The 19,759-nt window shown below is 45.9% G+C and overlaps 5 protein-coding genes across 5 annotated transcripts; 2 read left to right on the top strand and 3 right to left on the bottom strand.

Annotated features, from left to right (window-relative positions):
• Positions 1–4,430: 4,430 nt before the first annotated feature.
• Positions 4,431–6,541, bottom strand: H6S33_000710 (uncharacterized protein; the record flags this gene model as incomplete). Its single annotated transcript, XM_044832118.1, has 6 exons — positions 4,431–4,747; positions 4,808–4,909; positions 4,980–5,339; positions 5,510–5,645; positions 5,724–6,227; positions 6,314–6,541. The coding sequence occupies 6 exons, from the start codon at positions 6,539–6,541 to the stop codon at positions 4,431–4,433; spliced, it is 1,647 nt and encodes a 548-aa protein (XP_044700269.1).
• A 1,978-nt stretch (positions 6,542–8,519) lies between these two features.
• H6S33_000709 (uncharacterized protein) lies at positions 8,520–9,319 on the bottom strand (the record flags this gene model as incomplete). Its single annotated transcript, XM_044832116.1, has 5 exons — positions 8,520–8,654; positions 8,709–8,828; positions 8,887–8,943; positions 9,002–9,067; positions 9,128–9,319. 5 exons carry the CDS (start codon positions 9,317–9,319, stop codon positions 8,520–8,522), a joined length of 570 nt encoding a protein of 189 aa, XP_044700268.1.
• A 2,696-nt stretch (positions 9,320–12,015) lies between these two features.
• Positions 12,016–12,878, bottom strand: H6S33_000708 (uncharacterized protein; the record flags this gene model as incomplete). The annotated part of the gene is made up of 4 exons (XM_044832115.1): positions 12,016–12,237; positions 12,332–12,448; positions 12,515–12,658; positions 12,729–12,878. 4 exons carry the CDS (start codon positions 12,876–12,878, stop codon positions 12,016–12,018), a joined length of 633 nt encoding a protein of 210 aa, XP_044700267.1.
• A 1,340-nt stretch (positions 12,879–14,218) lies between these two features.
• H6S33_000707 (uncharacterized protein) lies at positions 14,219–15,226 on the top strand (the record flags this gene model as incomplete). Its single annotated transcript, XM_044832114.1, has 4 exons — positions 14,219–14,499; positions 14,587–14,762; positions 14,826–15,128; positions 15,186–15,226. The coding sequence occupies 4 exons, from the start codon at positions 14,219–14,221 to the stop codon at positions 15,224–15,226; spliced, it is 801 nt and encodes a 266-aa protein (XP_044700266.1).
• Positions 15,227–16,376: 1,150 nt separating this feature from the next.
• H6S33_000706 (uncharacterized protein) lies at positions 16,377–18,595 on the top strand (the record flags this gene model as incomplete). Its single annotated transcript, XM_044832113.1, has 6 exons — positions 16,377–16,396; positions 16,455–16,846; positions 16,944–17,301; positions 17,360–17,481; positions 17,559–17,740; positions 17,828–18,595. 6 exons carry the CDS (start codon positions 16,377–16,379, stop codon positions 18,593–18,595), a joined length of 1,842 nt encoding a protein of 613 aa, XP_044700265.1.
• Between the last annotated feature and the right edge of the window lie 1,164 nt (positions 18,596–19,759).

The raw sequence follows: 19,759 nt of genomic DNA, 5'->3' as shown, positions 1-19,759 counted from the left end.
GTGTGAATCTAGGCTTGGCTTTGGCAAGAAATCCACTCTCCTAAACCTTGATCTCTGCTCAAAAAGCGATGATAACAAGGAAACTCAAGATCTGGGTCCCTCTCAATACCCCAAAAGACCGCAGTCCTGTTGTTACCGTAATACAGAGGGTGTCTGTGAATTGTCGTACAGCAACTGTACTCCTAGAACTCTAGATAGAGTTCCTAGGAGATACGGCATAATGCATGAGCCGGCTAGACATTTGGATCAGAGTCAGAACGCCCAGAATAAAGTTCCTAACGTACCGAAGACACGCTTAGAAATACATTGTTTCTTCCACCAGACTGGATTATTATGCGTACGTGACGCCAATGCATCTAGTGGGGCTCAATTACTTCACTTCGAAAAACCTGCCTCGAAAAGTGCTTTATCTGATGAGATGGTGGGTTATTACTATGGATGAACTGACGTACACTGATTACTCTACATATCCCTTCAACAAGACCATCGGAGACGTGGTAAACTCCATTGGGCGCGATAAAAATGACTAACATTCCACGCCAAGTGTAGGTATACGCATACCTACTTGGTACTCTATCATGTAGGGTAAGCAGAGGACTTCCCGGTGAGACATGGCTGGGCAAGGAGCCTAAGGCGGAAAAATACCTGCTTCGAACTAAACTGCCCTTCGGTATTTTTAAGTTGCTGTAAGCTCTTGGAAATTTTTAACTGGGTCCAATCGGAATATTTTCTATCACCGCCCAGTCACAGGTTATCACTCTGTTTCAACAAGTTGTCACTGCTATATATAAGAGTGTGTGCAGGTTCCGTCAGTAATCAAAGGCATAGAGAATATAACCCTATACAGGTTGAGATTTTCACTAAACCGTTTCATTACCGCATAGATTTGCACTCCTGGCGACGCCGAAAACTCCTTGAGCCTCATGACTTGTTGTGGTAAGATTAGTCTTATATATCTCATCATTGGGATTAGGCTACAAAACGCAAACCATGAAACTCGAGACGAGACTGACTGGAATTCTTGGGCCGGGGACACCCTAAGAGACCGCAAGGTAGAAAAGTAACGTCACCAGCTATACGTATGGTCTTTGTTCGGGGAAGGGGGGTAGTTGTGTCTCAATGAAATCGTACGTAGTGGAGAATGGAGACCAGCTTCACTCGATCGCCTTGTATGACAACTACACGTGAGACCCATTAGCTGCGGGAGCATTATCCCAGGGACGTGATAGCTGGCGGCAACAGGGGTGATCGTCCCATTTTCTCGGTATTTGATTTTCCGGCTTTATACTCATCGATTTGCTAGCAAGGCGTTATGTTTGTTGAACGATCCATACCAAAAGAAAGGCATGAAACCGTATTACTTGTTTCTATCTTTGCTTCTAGGTGATTCCACGAGCATATACTTGATATTTTGCGTAGAAAGAGATGCCCCTGGCAGCTGAAGATTAAAGTGATCAGATCTCGAAAGCAGGCTTGAGTCTCATCAAGCGTTATATCACTAGAAATTTGTAGTTTAATCAGATGTAGCTCTCTATCTACAGTATTTATATCTTTGCTTTTTCAATAAAGGTTCGCTGTCTGGCCTGTAATTGCCTAGCAGTTCGCTGCTGGTTCATAACCGCTCACTCGATTCTGACTGGAGCGTGTCTGGGAAAGATATCATATTCAATGAATTAATTCGAAAGGTAAAGACTCATACAAAGACCAAGAAACAGTCAAGATTCAAGATTCGATGAACTCTATAGCAATAGGAAGGTAACGTCAAACCGAGTGATACCTCATGATCAAACACAAATCTCTTTTTTTTAGAACAATGACAATGCATTGCAGCTTGCTGAAATATTTGTGTAAGTGCTTGAGATTGTATGAAAAAAAAAGACCCATGGTCGATAGCCACTGATTCCCTCCAGCGGTGGCAGTTACGGCCCAGTTAGGTGTCGTTTTGGTTGATTGATTGTTTATTGGGTACATGTAGCCTTAAACCGATCAGGTGCCGATTAGCTGCGTTAAGCCATCACACCGACATAACTTCAGCTTTGCCTGGCGAATCAGGCATGATGCTGACCTCGCTGCTCCGCACCACTGTCATTCACTGTGGCGGAACAGTGATACAAACCCAAAATACTGTCGCTAGACAAGGCAAAGTTGCAAAGGAGGAAAGCTGCCTAGTCTCGTGGGAAGCACCGACCAGTCTTCAGTGCTTCATGGGATGCACGTTCTGTTTGGTTCCCGGTTGCTGTTGCGTGCATGCAGCTCTGGACTTTAAAAATAGAGATTGGGCGTTGGGAGGCCTTATCCAGGGTGAAGGCAGCGTCGATATGTGATCTGGAAATCGATTAATTCTCTCATTCAAAGACAAGTGCGGACTTTGGTTTAGAATTGAAGGCGTGGGACAATGGGTCTCAAAGCCGGACCAGCAGGAGGAGTACGGGAACTGCACTTCTCCGGAGTTTGGTTCTACCCTTACGCTTTTACTTTCGGCCGTTGAGTTGAGAAATGGTTATCTTAGTGAAATATTATTATATCACCCTCCCTGGGGGGCGGCGGTTAGATTCTTCCAGAAATAGAGTGGGCCACTGGTCGGACTTTTTACGAACATGGAAAACCCTTCTATGCGCTTGGTAAGGCCATAGGAATGGAGTGGGTGTGTATGTGGCGTGAGTTGTGCCCGCCCTCCCACCCCCCAAACCCCGCCAGCGGGCTAAAATTTAGCTATCATAAAAGTTTTGGAACAGGCGTGCGCTCCCTAAGTGGCATGGAGTTAAGCTATCGAACACACCCCGAAGATGGCTGAACCTGGGGTGGGAGTAGTAGAAAATTAATCCGGAACTATTCCCCGTGATAGATCCTACAGCACTTTTTGTTCTTTTTACATAAGTACACTAGAGAAGAATACGAACACGATTCAAATACACTAAAGGTAGATCCTATAGGCTCTAGAGTTTATCCATACTTTTACCCCACCCTACCCCATTCTTGGATAAGGTGTGCGTGTGCCGTCCTGTGCCCGCAATTCTTGCTTTTGATGAGAGTGGTAGTTGGACTTGTATCTGTAATTCCTCTGCATAATGGTATGATCTAGTATATATAGCTGGCCTCGGTGATAGTGCCGAAGATGTTGAAGATGGGAGTACGTGTAGTAATGGGCAGGCATGAGGCGAGATGGCTCGGGCGTCTCTCGGGTAATGGTAGAGTTGTTTTCTGCAGGAGTCAGCGTAGGGTGAGCGGTACTCGGTGTTCTTTATATACACAGTAATGGTACTGTACAGGCGTGTATCTCTCCTAGACCCGCCAGCCGTGATCGATTCATCTCACCAGCAGCAACAATGTACCCACTTCCTGCAATTGAGCCCAGAGAGTTTTCTCTTACACGAGAGAGCTCCCAAAGCGCAGTTATAGTGGTGGTGGTGGTGGTGATGGTGGTTGCAATATCATGATGGTGCTGTATGTAGATAGAAGAGCTCTGCGTGGGGTATGTAGTTATCCATCCTCCTGTCTTCCTTTAGTCGTCCTCGTGGTCTAAGAAGGGTGCAAGGATCAGATTATCTGCGTCAGCGTAGTCCACTGTACACGTTACCATGCCCCCCGTTTCTCTCGGTCAAGTCTATATGGGCTCCTTCGACGGAGACCTGAATCATGACCTATCACTCGCTCCTCACCTCCTCCGTCCCCGCCTGCGAACCGAATTAAAGATGCGCTGTGTGGAGCAACGTTTTGTGGAGAGAAATGAGCTGTCTATATAGGATGGGCACGAGACTACATGCGTACGTCACCCTGTATGCACTCTACCGCGTCGTCCTAGCGGGCATACGGTGGTGCTAAGCTAGCGGCGAACCTGAAGCAAAGACCATAGGCTCAAAGGCCCAAATCACGGCCTGTAGCTTTGTGGTAAGAGCAGCCTAGTGGTTAAGATACTTTCGTATCTCACACTTTGAGTCTAACCGACCGGACTGGGAAAGAGTATGGTAACTCAGCGACTAGTACCGATGATGGGAGGTTAGCAGTTCGATCCCCGACTCCCTCAACCTTGGATTGGGACCCTTGGATGAGAAGAAAGCAGCCTGGCGAGCGTAAGTCTTTTGTCGTGGTGGGTTATAACTTTAAAAATAAAAACATAACCAGTGGCTCTGGACCACTCCTCTGCACGAAGTACGACACCAAAACGAGAACTTTAGTACTTCAACTTTGTCTATACCGCCCTCCTACTTTCCTTTTTATAATTATATAAAGGACCGCCTGCATATTATGTAACACAACGATTCTAGTACTAGAAAACTTGATTGGCCAACATTAAACTCAAGCTACGCGTAAATACATGTAGATCCCAGCTAGCAATTAAATACATAATACATGCACTAAGCATCCATCTATAATTACACCCATCAACCACATAAAAATTACGCACCATCTTCCTATCTCATTCAATCTATCTAAACCTTCTCGTCTGCCTTCTCCCTCGCTCCCGGCGGCAGTACACCATCATCATCCTCAAGCACTGCTTCAGGCTCCGACTCCTTCCTACCCTCTAACGCAACATCTTTGATGAGGAAACTCGTTAGTAGACAGAACCCGATTAATGGGCATCCGATACACATGATGACGTGAATGCCCTTCATGTATGCGTCTATCACGGCGCTCTTCTCTGCGTCCGTTAGGCCTGTGGCTGTGGTGAACTGTAGTGCGCTTGCAGCAGAGACGGTGTCGGGGATGTTGGAAAGGAGGACGTTGTTGAGGATTGCAGAGAAGGCTGGGGGTATTGAGTTAGCCTGCAATTCGGCGAGGAAAGAAGGGGGGGAAGATAACTAACCAGCAAGTCCGACAGCTCCGCCGACAGTGCGGATAAAATTTCTCAGCCCGGTAGCAACAGCGCGGTCCTCCTTGCGGGAATTGGCTAACAGCACGATCATACCTGTGTTATGTAGTTTCCCCCATCAGTACCAGTCCCTGTTTGGTCTGCGGGATATTGTGCGTATACTGACCTGGCTGGAAGCAGCACCCGACCCCTATGCCCTCGATGATCAGCGTGATCACCACAACAGCCACATGGCTGCTCCTGTGCAGAGCGATCCTTCCTCCGGCGCCCGCAGTCCAGAGGACGTATCCAGTCCTAAGGACACCGTTATACTTGCCGACTCTTGAGATGATGACGCCGGATGAAGAGGATCCGATAGAGAAGGCTAGAACCAATGGGAGGATCATGACGCCGGACATGACGGGGGAGTAACCGCGAACGTTTTGGAAGTATAGTGGGAGGAAGTAGAGATTTCCCCAGTAGACAATACCAGTAAGAATGAAATGCGTGAGGATTATTTTGGCTGCGCGGATCTCGAATATACGGACTAACAAGAGTAATTAGTGGATTGTGATATGGGTAGGAATAGATGAAGATCTTGGAACAGATTGAGTATATGCAATTGAGTAAGATATTGAACCATAAAGCGTACATATATCTTGCTAATATCCAGGCTCAATTTGTTCCAGAAATACTAGTGGAGTAAATTGTACTTACTAGGCATAACAGGAACCTTTGCAACTTTCCATTCTACTGCTACAAACAGGATTGAAGCAACTCCGCCGATTACGAGGAAAGATATAACTAATGGCGAATCCCAATTATAAGTGCTCCCACCACCACTGATAGGAATCTACACCATCGACCAACAACCATCAGCTCTCAGACAATTAAAGATTCACTCACTCCATCAATTAAGGTCAACACATACCAATACAAATAGTACCGCTGTCAAGCTCAGGAGAATCCCCCAAAAGTCGATATGCCCCACTTTGACCCTCCAGCTGCCCTCTACCGTAGACCTTGGCACCATCATCACCACAACACCCGTCGCAGCCGCAATCAGTATCACTGGCAACCAGAATGTCCATCGCCAACTGACACTCTCTGAGAACGCTCCGCCAATCAATGGCCCCACGCCGTTTCCGAGCGCTATGAACGTCTCCAGGTATCCCTGATACTTCCCGCGCTCCTTCAACGTGGTGATATCACTGACGATAACCATAACGAGGGAGTTTATGCCGCCGGCGCCGATCCCAGAGAGGGCACGGAAGACGAAGAGCTGGATGCTGGTTTGTGCAAAGCCGCAAAGAAGGTCACCGACGGCAAGGAAGCCGAGACACATTAAGAGGCAGGTTTTGCGGCCAAAGATATCGGACATGCGGCTGTTTATGAGGAGGAATGCTGTGCTGGCGATGAGGAATGAGGTTCCTACCTGTACTCATGATCGTATTCAGTAAACTTGCCAAGAAATATGTTGGATGAGTAGTAATTAGTAGAGGAAGCACAGGTATAACTAACCCATGATATCGTTGACACTGCATCTAGGTCCTTCCCAATCACAGGCAGAGAGGTTGATACTGATGTCTGGTCTACGGTCGAGATGAACAGTGTCATGGCCAACGCTAAGAATATGACAATGATACGTTTTTTGGAGAGTAAGTTTGTCTGGTCTTGAGTATCCCGAAAAACATTTCCCCCCTCACCAGCAGCGGTAGCAGCGGTAGCAGCAGCAATAGTAGCGGCCATGATTGATTAAGTACTGACTGACAACTTCTTTGGTATCGAGCTACAATCAGGTCTTTGCTCGGCCTTGATTGTATGCAGCTTGATACTTCCTCGACAACAGCACAAACAACGAAAACGGCAACGAGAAAGCTCATTCTTATAGAAGAAAAAAATCTCGGAGTTTGTGTGCGGTATTAGGGGAGATACCCACTTTGACCACTGGCGATAACCTTGTAGCGGGACAAGTACGATTCCCATTTCTGGTTACAGGCTGCCGGGTAGTTCGGCTGGGGAGCTTGGCGGTGGGATTTTTTTCGGTTAGTGATCTCTTTATCCCACTTTCACTTCCGGGGAAGAACTTCTAGAAGCGTAGGACCCGTTGAAGCAATCTTGGCTGTTGCTTGTCTGGACTTCCATACTCTAAATCTTAAATGGTATTCATCAGTTGATGTCTATGCCCAAAGACTGATGACAATAAGCATGAACTCCCTACTCTCTCTCGATTGAGATTCTTTGTTTCTGAGGCATTAGTTTTCAAAGGTCAAGCTTGTTGAAAGATTGATTTCCTCACATGATTAAGCACCATGCAGCTTGCAGATCCCTCTATTTTGTAAAGTGACACATTCCCCATCCTCGGCGCGAATGGACGCACATATTTAATGAAGCACGGGACCCCGGCCCGCATAAACAAGAGTATGAATGACAGATTTATCTGCACCAATTGCATGGCTGCACCCCCGTCTTTGGGTATGGTGATCGACCAGGAGTTGTTCGATATTGATTATCAGCAATTGGATCTATAAACGAGATAAAGCGGTACTTTACGTTGGCTCCATTTAAGACTTCTTTTTGGTTTTATGCCATATTCTGGAAACGACTCATCTTGGGGTTAAAAAGCTCGAGTGGAGTTTGGGGGAACACGGGGGCCGATAAAGAGGTTGGGCCGTACGGGTGATAGGAAAGCGCCGACAGCAATGGCCTTGGATCAAGGTTTATATATATGCATGCAGCTTGAGAGGACTCATGATTGCACACGCGTGCACGCGTCCGAGGGAGACGCGTTGGAGTGCAGTTTCCGCTTTAGCATATCTCGCGAATGAGAGAATCACTAATCTCAGCCATCTTGGCGCAGCCCCAAGAAAACGAGTGAGTGCCTGTGCGCCAAGCTGCGCACGGGCAAGTTGTTTGAGTGCAGGCCAGATGCTAGGATACTATGTGCACATTGTGCTCTCTATCTCGTCCCGGATGGTTCATTCGTAGATGCTGGCATAGAGTAGACGTGCGAACCTATCCGAATTGTGGGTCTCGCCTGGACCTGTTCGAGTATCGTATCGCTGAGTGGTTTCCACCTTTAGATGTTTCTCTATACTACTATTAGATACGTACTAGATCCGTGACGCCGCGGGAACCTAATGTCTATTAACCACATGCCGAAATCTCACCTAGATATATCACAAAAGATCACGTACATCTTTGATATAAGATGAACCAAAGCGTGGCGATGGCGGAGATATAGATAGTTGCGATAGTTCCTAGGCCTAGGTCCGGGAGTTTTTAGTGGTGGAATTCTTGTTTGGCGAGGATTGCCTGTGGGACTGTAATAGCTATAGGCCTACTGTGCATCCTTAGTATAGAGGTCTTGTAGAGTGTGAGATAGCTTAAAAAATATATCATATTGTCGAAAAAGAAGTGAAGCCTCGTAGCACAATTGCAAGTTATCTATAATCCCCTTAAGGATTACGTATATCTCAGCGGGTCGTTTATGTCAAAGCTAGGGCTAGGGGCCGTGGTTGGCTCCCGAGTGATATGACATGACCTGGCCAAACCTAAGCGAACCGCCCCTTCAACTCTTACAAGTACACAGTAGGAACCGACTACACTCAAAGATAAATTCTCACCACTACGTACTGATACACTATTCATAAACCAAACCACACCCCTCCATATAAGCTATATCCAAATTCGACCCTCACCCTCCACACAAAGCAACACCTAGAAACTACAAATCGCCAGCCCGCTTATACCCCGAGTAGTTCTTCATTACCTTCTGGTAGTCCTTCCTCACGCCCATAAACGTGTCCTCGAGCTCCTGTTTCCGCGCCGGGATCAGGCGGATGGTATTCTCCGCGAGTTGCTACATGGCCCTCCACGTCAGCGAATAGAAGAGAGGGTGGGGAATGTTATGTACCTGGACAGTGGTGGCGAGAACTACGATCGAGAACCGTACGGGCTCTGAGTAACTGAAGCTCGAGAGTAGACCGAAGCGCCCAGAGAGCCGGTCCATGAGCGCGTTCTGGCTACTGGTGAGCTATATATACGATATGTTAGTTTCAGGTGAGTGGGGGGAGCGAGAGGGGGTGTGCTACAATGAGCATGCGCTTAAAGATTTCTTCGCTATCAATTGACGAGAAGCTGTTGTCAGTCTGAAGGGAGGCGCACATGTTAGTATTAGTATTGGGATGAGGAAGTTCAGGGGCCCACATTGGTGAGGGTTAATGAAAGGCTGATCAGAGTACAAATAACCTCCGCAAGCTGGATCCCGACAAGCTTCATATATAGGTTATACAATCAGCTACCATAGTCATGTCATAGACAGGAACAACATACAGGTGCATTGACAAACATATTATAGAGGTTAGTATTGCTAACTAGCTCGTCAACATCATTTGTCTGCTCTATTGCAAGCTCCAGCTTGTTAGTGACGATTCGTGCCGTGCGGGTTGTGGGCGAAGCGTTGATGATGAGGGCACTGGAGAGCACGGCGACGGTGAGGAAAACTAGGTTCGAGAAGATCTTCATTTTGGATAAATAGAAAGGATTGGTAAAATTGGTGGGAGCTGTTTGAAGGAGTGAGCCAGGAGAAAGCTCTCAATGCTCGTCTTTTTATACACCTAGCTATAAACCAGCTAGCTGTAGCGAACAGTCGAGAAGATACCCCGATCCCTCACCCCCAACCCTCCCGGAAGCGGACGGAGGGGTCGAGTCCTCTAGAATTGTCCATCGTCGATCAGATGCTCCCGTTATCCATATCTGTGTGTATCTAGCTGCAAGTGTCCGTCTGTTGAATCCAACCAAGAGGCATATATCCTGCACACATTCGGACCATAGTAGTAGCTACGTAACGATCCATGACGAAGAATATCAGACCAGAAGTCTAATCTCCTCCCATATGCCGGAGATTCCGCAATAATGTAGCCAAGTTTTAAAAGTCGATATCGCGATATACCCTCCCCCAGATATATAACCTTGCGGGTATGAGATCGATCTCTTCCCGGGCCGGGGCCAGCAGAGATTTCACGTCTCTATAACATTTGCGGGTAGAAACATCCAGCGCCCCTCCGCCATGTACGTTCGTCCTATAATGATAATAGTTGCGGAAAGGTACATGACGAGACCCGGGTTGGTTGGTTGGTTGTTGGAGAATTGGTAAGCGGTGTGCATCACACGATCATGGGTGATCACTCGGTGGATCTGCGCTGCTGTTGTATCGGTTATATCAGGTGATATTGCCTTTCAGGGCTGGGAAAGACCCATCAAGAGAATTATATAGGGCGAGCAGATACAGTCACTCTCGCTTTGGTGATATCCATCGATCCATCTAAGTAGGCAGGTGTTGTTGGTATACGCCAAGAGGGTCTGCATCAAATGTCATAGGATACGGCGCCAAGCTAGCTCGAAGTACCGAAGCGAAGATCTTAGGTTCAGAAGCCCAAAAAATGGCCTGTAGTTTTGTGGTAAGAGCAGCCTAGTGGTTAAGATACTTTCGTATCTCACACTTTGAGTCTAACCGACCGGACTGGGAAAGAGTATGGTAACTCAGCGACTAGTACCGATGATGGGAGGTTAGCAGTTCGATTCCCGACTCCCTCAACCTTGGATTGGGACCCTTGGATGAGAAGAAAGCAGCCTGGCGAGCGTAAGTCTTTTGTCGTGGCGGGTTATAATTAAGATAAAAATTACAGAGGTTTCTTCTCTATCTTTCCCCTATTCTTTGGAATACTCCCATCGGATCGCCAACACATGCACAGCACTACACATAGTGCTAATGAACGATCAATGAATGTAGACCGTCGTTACATACATCATTGGTAATCTTTCAGAGATGTACCTTTCGGTTTGGAGGGGGGGGGGGTCATCGGACCAGGGTAGCTAATCGAAACTCCCAACCCTTAACCTAATCCCTGCTCCATACAGTGTGTCTCTCTCTTCGCCATACGTCTCCCCGCTTAATTAACTCGTTTTATCCCACTCCATCATCTCCAAAGCTCCCCCCTCTAACCCCTCCCCGCCGGGCCGACCTCTATCGCCTCCGAACCGGACATGTACAAGCTATGTAACTCATCGAAACACCATCAACGGAAGACAAGGCTGGGTGCAAGGGAGGGGGACAATTGGAGCACTTCTATAGCTTCATGCGGCTTACTTTTATCCCTCTAATACATCTTAGAAGGCATTAGTTTTTCACGAGAGGTTATGGCGGCGGTGTGTTTGGATTCCGGGGGCTCTAATCTTTTTTGTTACGTACCTAAAGGACAAATACAGTCGAGTCAGCGTCTATGAACGAATTGTCCACCTAGTGTATATTTACGCAGAGTTCTTGCAACTAGCAAACTCTGGGCTCGAAAGATTAACTAGATGTAGCCAACCAATCTAGAATTCGGATTTTTGTCCGGAGGTAGAGTACCGACATCCATGTATGGACATATAGTAGGTACACGGCACCTTGTTCAAGAGTAGGTCGGGCTATCTGATCAGGCACAGTCAAGTAGATGTATCGCTTAGTGACAAATGAGAACATAAGGACAACCTCCGGTTACTCAAGCACCTTCTGTTCCTTCTAGCCCATCATGAAACGTCTCCGTAATAAAACTCCATCATTATATTTCAAGCCTTTGCACATTATCAGTTTACCCATCCTCAGTCAGTGATGTTGGGTAATAAGGGTAAATGTGGTTTTTTTTCTTGAGTACGAAAATACATGCATTCTGACTGCCTCTCCTCCCATTTCTGTTATCTTTCTGTTTCCTTATGTCTGACCCCACCCTCCTCTCTCGTTAAGCTTGCTATGCATCTTTTACACGAATGAATTACCAATCAATCAGTCAGTCATTGCTAATGCAATAAATGAATTAAAAGCAACAACAAGCCAGTCACTGCCATGCTTTTCGCCTCTCTGAGAGGGCGAGTGATAATTTGTGATTGCGCTCATGTGTTTTTCGTTTTTTTGTTTAATTCATATTGCGCTCATGTGTATCTAGCTGGACTTAGTATATAAAAAGGTACGTTCTCTATTGATTAGTCTAGGGTCTCGTCTAAGCACAGAAGAAAGCCTCGATATAATGATGCAATGTGTTATATAGGCTAACAGGTTTTTTTTGAAGTCTGTTAACATGCATGCAATCCTCCTGTAGCCTCCTGGCATCCCAATTTAGCTAATTATGGTATTTACAAAGCAATATCTTTTCTTCGTGCTATAGATCACAGAGAGTGATTTTTCACCAACTATATTTACTTCCATCCAGATTCCTCTCAAGCTGAGCTCTCAAAGCTCCGGCAGGAAAGTTCCTCGTATGAACATCGGTGAAAAAACCCATTGGATTAGCTTCAATTTGACGCACGAAGAAACCCTCGCCAGTATCGAAGCCATTGGCGATGATTCCAGTTCTGAAAGGTCCCTTGAGGCAACCTACAGAATTGCGACGTGTATCATTCCCGATCTACGTTTGAAAATTACTTAATTTAGACAAAGCCAGTTTAAATAAGAAAGGAGATTATGAGGGGATAGGAATCGCTAAAGAGGCAAACACTTACGGGGTTTGGAAAAGCAATACGAGGAGGCCCAGCCTTTCCACTCATGGCTTGATGAATATGGGTAGCAGTGAAAGCCGGAGACTGGTAGTCTCCAGTAACTCCTAGAAGGGTGATGTTCTATGAAGCACAGCATTAGTCACTTTCATCGAACCCTAGCAAAATAGAAATAATTGGTAGACTTACATAGCAGATAACATCTTCGTGGCTATTGATTCCATAGTTGAAATATCCAGTTGCATTCTTCTCCCCCATGGCAGGCATGTCGGTAGCGTTGACAACCTGATCGGCAGTAGCAACGACGGAGTAGGTGCTAGTAAAACGGAAGAGCTAGAGTAGTTGAAGCAGTGACTCTCAGTAGATGACCCAATTTATAGAATATGAAGATAAAAATACTCACAGTGGTAGTGGTGGTATCTTCTGAGCACCCATGTCCATTCTTAGGCCCACCATAAGATGCCTTAGTAGAAGGCTTCGGTTTGACATAAGTACGAGCTTTCTCCGCTTCAACTCCTCCAGAGGGAGTAGCAGAGTTGGTGGAAGTAGGCATGATAACGCCGAGGGCAGTAGAAAAAAGAAGAGTAAAGATGATAGTGATTGACTTCATTGTGATAAGATTATCAAGTGATTGGAAATTATGAAAGAACGTAGAACTGATTCGAAATGTAGGAGATTGAGAGAGTGAAGAATGAACGGATGAAGATGTAGAGAGGAAAGGGAGGGAATGGATGGCTTTTATAGCTTCGATCTAAGAAGCCAGATGGACAGATGGACGAGAGGACAGATGGATGAGAGGGCGGATAGATCATGGGAGGACAGCTATAGATGAGAGGACAGAATGCCGTTTCTCTCTATAGAGCACTTCGAAGCACTAATACACGTATGTTTCTCCCAACTTTACACCCGCAAACGGTTACGTACTCAAAAAAGATATAAGCTACATGTACAAAGTATTTGAGTACGTATCATGTATGTATATGTTCCCCACCCAATTGCCAAATAAGTTTCTTGGGTCACTGGTAATTTTCATGGATTTCCAACTTAAATATACCTCGATCACTCAAAAGCTTTCCGCTAAGTCTAGCCAAGGGGCACAGTATTATCATTTAAGTTTTGTAGTACGATGATTAGAAACCTTGTTTCCTTGATTACATGTACATCTTATGTACTTGAAAAGTGTCGGAACTACATGTATGTAGCTCTAGATCATGTGCGGTACAGCGTTGTAGATACAGTGCCAGAAATGGGGGTAAAATTTATACCGCATCAGTACGTACCTAATATCAGTTCTGCGGAATTTTCAAAGATTGTAAATACGTATGTAGTCGTAGAGTATGTAATTTTCACTCATATCTCTACTACTTACTCTAGAACTACATGTACATACATGTAACTAAAGCTTGGCGTGATGCCTCCCCGCACTCCCGTTATTGAGTAAAGCACCCCTACTAAACGATTGGAAATATCTTTCACTTACATAGATATAATTGAAAAGGGGCACGCAAGATTCTCATGAACTGTCGTGCATCCTAAATATGATCCGCATCTAAGAATAGCTTGATCTTATCAGATTCATGACGTCGAAGCTTCCCGAACCCCTCCAATCCAGTTCCCGATCCCTGAAAGCGTTTATCACGTGATGTCCCCCCAGCTGTCCTGAGAGTCTCATTGCTATCCTCCTACCTTTCCTTGTCTGCATCAAGTCAAGTTGTTGCTTTAGTAGTTGCTGCATCATCATCAATCCTACCCCTTTCTTTCCTTCTTTCCTTCTTCTCCACTAATTTGATCAATATAACACCTATCCCATCCCATCACCTCACATCGGTTCAATCAATCAAGCCCATACCCAACACGTAGATCCTACCACCACCGAAAGCTTTACTATTAACAATGTCATTCGGCGGGTTCAGTGATATCCAACGTGATCGAGACAGAGCCCACTCCTCCCGGCATCGAGAACGACGCTCTGGCGAGCATGACGAAGAAGGGCGAGACAGCTATGGCGGCGAAGACTCTTTCGGTGACAGAGATAGGGGGAACGAGGGCTACGGTAGAAACAACAACGAGGGCCATGAGTCTCGACGAGGAGGTGATAGTGGTATAGGCGGAACATACCGTGAACGTGAGAGTGGGGGCGGCGGCGGAAGACCATACGGCGGCGGCGATGATGGGTACGGAAACAATTCCAATCGCGAAGAGGAATTCGGGAACCGTAATGAGTTTTACGGTAATACTAATCGTGGAGGGGAATATGGCAGCTATGGAAACAACAACCGCAGGGAAGAATTCGGAGATCGTAACGAGGATCGGCAACACAACCGTGAGGAATACGGGGGTAATAACGATTCATCATACGGGAATAATAACCGCCGTAGAGATGATTCTGAGAACAACTTCAAGCGTGACGATTCATATGGAAACAACAATCGCGGGGGTGAGTACGGAAACACCCAGCACAACCGTGAGGAGTACGGCAATCAGCAATCCAACAGCTCAGGCTATGGCAACAATAACAACAGCAACGAAAGTTACTCAAGCCAAAGCCAATCCAACTACCCTCAAAATAACAACAATCAAAGCCAAACTGGACAAGCAAACCCAATAAACTGGGGAACCGTAGCGGAAGCCGGCATCTTGCACTTCGCTAAGGCCTACGAGAAATCTGCTTCCACCAACCAAGAGTCCGGATCCAGCAATAGTAACGAGCGACCGGCTGAACAGAGTGAATTTGCGAAACGACTCGCAAATAAGCAGGAGGCGGAAAGTGGATCAACCTTGGTTAAGCAGGCCTTCGGCGGCGGTTTGTAGCCTATCTCTGAGGATGTTGAGCATTGGGTGCTGACGGGGTGAGAAACAGTGAAAGCTACTATCGAAAAATTGACAGGCGAAAAGAAATAATTTTCCCTAGGTATATTCCGTGTGGGAACGTGGGGAGTACATGGGTAAGGGAGGAAGAAATCGGTAGGAATGAAAGCTGAGGACTTGTTTGGGTATATACATGTACCACCGTGATAGGGCTATCATGGAGTTGGGTTGGAGCTTTGGGGTAAACAACCGCAGAAGTTTATTTTTATTATTAAAGTCTAACTATCTAAATGGATAAACTTGTATGTCGTGTCTTAATTTTATATCATACCCATATTACAAAAAAGAAAAAGGAGATTGTAGTAGTAATTTGTAGTTTTGGGTTAGCTGAATTCGAATGACAAGACAAAGGCCAAGTTCACGCATCCACATCATATCACCGGCCCGATACCATGGTCACTACATGTATCACTTAACTACAGTTGAAAGCAGTTAGCCCGATGGGCCCAGTTATTGCTTGTTAAGATCATCATTCATCCTTCCCTCCTTGCACGTTACAGTACATACATCACAGCACCCGTACTCCTTGTTCTGTCTACCCAAGAGAAAATAAAGAGGATTATTAGTAGCATATTGGTACCACGGAGGGAACGCAGTGCTGTTTAGTTTATATCAGCTCATACTTTTATAACTTTTAATAAAGTATATGTGTATACCACCCCAATCCTCATGGCGGCACAACACTTAACGCCTGCCTTTCCAGCCGGCCTACGCTACTGTCCACGAAATACAATTCATCCTCGTTACATTGTCTCGAGAATATTCCTGAGAACGCAATTAACATCAACTTGGTCAATATCCCACTCGGCCCACTCTGTTTAACAATTAAGAAAGATTTCTATTTGCTGTATTATATCGTGTTTCGGACGCAAGTAACTTGAAATTAAAGACGAGAACCAGTAACGGGACCATTAGCTACTTAGTATGTGTAAAATACATTGTAGCTATAGGAGGGGTCGATACAATGTAGAAGAAAGTGGACCATATACAATCGATTAGAAAAATACATGTATTCACGGCTCTCGCGGCTGATTCCGAGCTTGTGTTAACCCACACGAGTGCGGCTGCACCGTGTGGCTGCACCGTGTGGGGTTGTGGAGGGGCTCGAGGTATAAAGGTGCCTTAATAGGACAACAGATGGATTCAGATTAAGGTACTGTGATGACCTACCGTAAAAGCAGACATGGCCTATATACGTTCAATGTGAGTACCCAAGTTGCTAATCGATAAGCTAGGCATCTATAGTAACTTATAATTACAGTACTTCCCTGTTATTCAAGCCTTCCAAATCCACTCTCCCACAAATCAAGAAATCCCGTCTGACTGCCCTCCCCCCTCCCATCCTTGAACACATATTCAGCTACTTATCAACGGATGAGTTCACTCGTCTCAGCAATACCTGTATAACTCTCAGAGAAAAAGCTTCTACCTTCCTCCCAACTCGCCGTCAACAATTACTTGTCCAGGCGCGCATCCTCCAATCTACGATTCCAGCCGCAAATCTTCCTAATGAGCTCCTTCATGAAATCTTCACTTATCTCACTCCCAAAGACTTCTACACCGCTACGAAAGTCTGCGCTTCCTGGCGCTATGCTGGGGTTTATCCTCCGCTTATAAAAAAAACACATATCCACCCTACTTCTGGACGGAATCGTTGAAGGAACCTCAGATGTTCCCAACTATAACTTAGAGACACTCGTTTCGCACCTCTATAAAAATCTAGGGAAGGGGATACTCCCCGAATATCTAGTCTCTACAATCCAACTGGAGCAGCCTAATTCTAAAATCCCCCCTGAAATCCATCTTTCGGAGACTGGCCACTACTTTTTATCCGCCGAAAGAGCCCCTCCCTACCATGTCCATATCTACGGTACCTACCGACCAGTCCTAGCCAACGACTTCGAAGCCCCTCAGCTTAGATCGCAGATTAAAAATCCTACTCCTAGGTTCAAAGGTGTGTCTGAACATGCCCCATGGGAACCCGGAAGTGGTGCCTTGGGGTTTCATGAATGGGACTCGACACCAACTTATATGGTGGCGTTGCGAAGGCCATGTTATGGAAAAGTTGTCTCCGCGTCCTTTTCACCTGCTTTATTTGGCGGTGTGAGGTATGACCAGGCTACAAATTCATACACCAAAGGTGTAGACGTACTTGTATTGTTTGAGGGTGGTTTGGCAGAGCTCTTCAAAATACGTTCAATGCCAAGAGGCCAACAATTGGTCGAGGATTCGCCGTCACGTACAAAGAAATTATTCAAACGGAGGACTTTCAAACAAGTACTTAGATGGTATATCTATGACAGCTTGGGATTTTCGGGCATTGGATCTATGTTTCCTAACGAAAAGCCGATACTCGCGAAACTAGAAGAAACTAGTAGAAAGATTATCTTTGCGACAGAGGGGCATTTAATGGTTTATGAGGGGATTTCAGAGCACAAGCTAAAGAAAGTGTTAGAAGGGGATTCAAAGTGGACTTACTGGGATAAGCAGACCATTGTGGAGAAGGCATATCATTTATCAGGGGGGTCACCAATCGAAAGGATATTTGTAAGAAATTCCAGGCAAACCGAGTTGAACCTGGACACCTTCTATATCATTTGTGGCAGTACTCCATTTTCTAAGACGGAAGAACAGCCGAGCAGATCAAAGAATGGGGGGTACCCCGAGGATTCTTTTATATGCCACTTTGAACCCGATCAAATTGACGCACTCGACATCAAACCTATCGAACTTTTAAGTTCATTATCTACACTCCCGTACACAGACTTGACCGCTTGTGAAGACTACAGCAGCACATCTCTCTACTTTGGTCTTGATTGCTCTGATTATTCACTTACTTACCTCAAGCTCTACCACTCCGAAGAAGAACTCTATAAGCCCTGTACGCTCATGCCGAAGCGCCGTTATCCCCATCCACACGCCATACCCGCGCATACGACTTCCGTACGCATCCCCTGGCACTCAACCCACCCCATTATCGCCACTGCAACAGCGGAGGGCCAAATTTACATTTCCTTCCCTCCCCTCTGCAACTCCAGCAAGCTTGCCTGTAGATCTTCCGACTCTGGATTCCGCAGGATCAAACTAAAATGTACCTGTCCACCCACGGCTTTCAAAAAGCTCGCTCGCATCCCACCCGCCACAGGGGGGAGGATAACAGACATGAAGATATCGTACCGCTCACCAGTTTTGGATTCACCAAGAAGAAACGTTGTATATTTGAAGGATTTAGAGGCTATGAAAGGCGAGATAGGAATTTTGGTACTGCTTATAGGCACAGATAGGGGTAGATTGGAGGTTTGCTATTTCGGTCCCGAGAGTAAAGAGGTGGATACGAAGCGATTGTGGGTTGCAAGAGGGTCAGAGATAGAAAATAAGAGTGATCTTGGGGACTTTAAATAGTTTTCTAGTACTATTTCGGTGGACGGATGGTTTGTATCTATATCGAGTGATATTTCGTGAAGAGAATACGTACAGACCTATATGAACAGACACTACAAAAAGAAAATTAGTGATGTAGTAGGTACCTTATACCACAGTGTCATAGATCAAGCTCAATCTTTATTTGCCAATAGTTCAGCGATGAAGGGGCCGGGGGGTCCGATGCCCATAATGGACAGGAGGGAAAGTAGTCCAAAACCACTCTTTTATTTTTTAAAAATTATAACAAAAGACTTACGCTCGCCAGGCTGCTTTCTTCTCATCCAAGGGTCCCAATCCAAGGTTGAGGGAGTCGGGAATCGAACTGCTAACCTCCCATCATCGGTACTAGTCGCTGAGTTACCATACTCTTTCCCAGTCCGGTCGGTTAGACTCAAAGTGTGAGATACGAAAGTATCTTAACCACTAGGCTGCTCTTACCACAAAGCTACAGGCCGCCTTTTGGTGTTTTAAACCTAAGGGGATGCCTGCTGAGCTAGCCTGGCAACATTTGGCTGGCAATAACCCGGGGATGGCATAAACCCTCTGCAGGGCATTGCTACTAAGTACGTCCTACTTGTACGTATTCTGCACTCAACCAACAACTTTGAACCGGCGGTCTGGATGACATTATTAATGCAACAACCCCTTGAATAGTACGTAGTACGACCCAACGACCACCTAAAGGCATGCATCTATATACCTAGAGTACAGCTAAATTAACTGGATGGTATATCAAGCGCAAAGAGCTCAGGCCGTTCTTTAGGGACAAAAGTATACCATGATCTAGAGGGAGGAAACATCCGACAGTATCATCTGCTCTCTCGTTCCTGCAGCCTTTCTGCCATTACTACTAGTATGAAGGCTAAGAGAAAAATCTAAATGCTCTGCAATCAATTATGGTAGACCTAGAGTATTACACGCCCTTACTCAAATAATAATCAAGTACAAGTGGAAAGCTTACACGTACTAGATCTCGTCAACCCAACCATTTTTGCGGAGAATACTACGTATCGATATCCCAAAAAAAAAAAAAAAATGTCTCTTATGCGTATGGGGCCAGCTGCAGCCAATACTTCTGGTAACGAAAAATAAGCTGCTATCTTGATGTTTCTAGGGAGCCAAGCCAGGGGACGTGTCGTGTAT

Source organism: Morchella sextelata, assembly GCF_020137385.1.
Source record: "Morchella sextelata strain SCLS chromosome Unknown scls_1, whole genome shotgun sequence".
Taxonomy (NCBI): domain Eukaryota; kingdom Fungi; phylum Ascomycota; class Pezizomycetes; order Pezizales; family Morchellaceae; genus Morchella; species Morchella sextelata.
The sequence above is the reverse complement of the archived record's forward strand: the minus strand, read 5'-3'. Positions and strand labels throughout refer to the sequence as shown.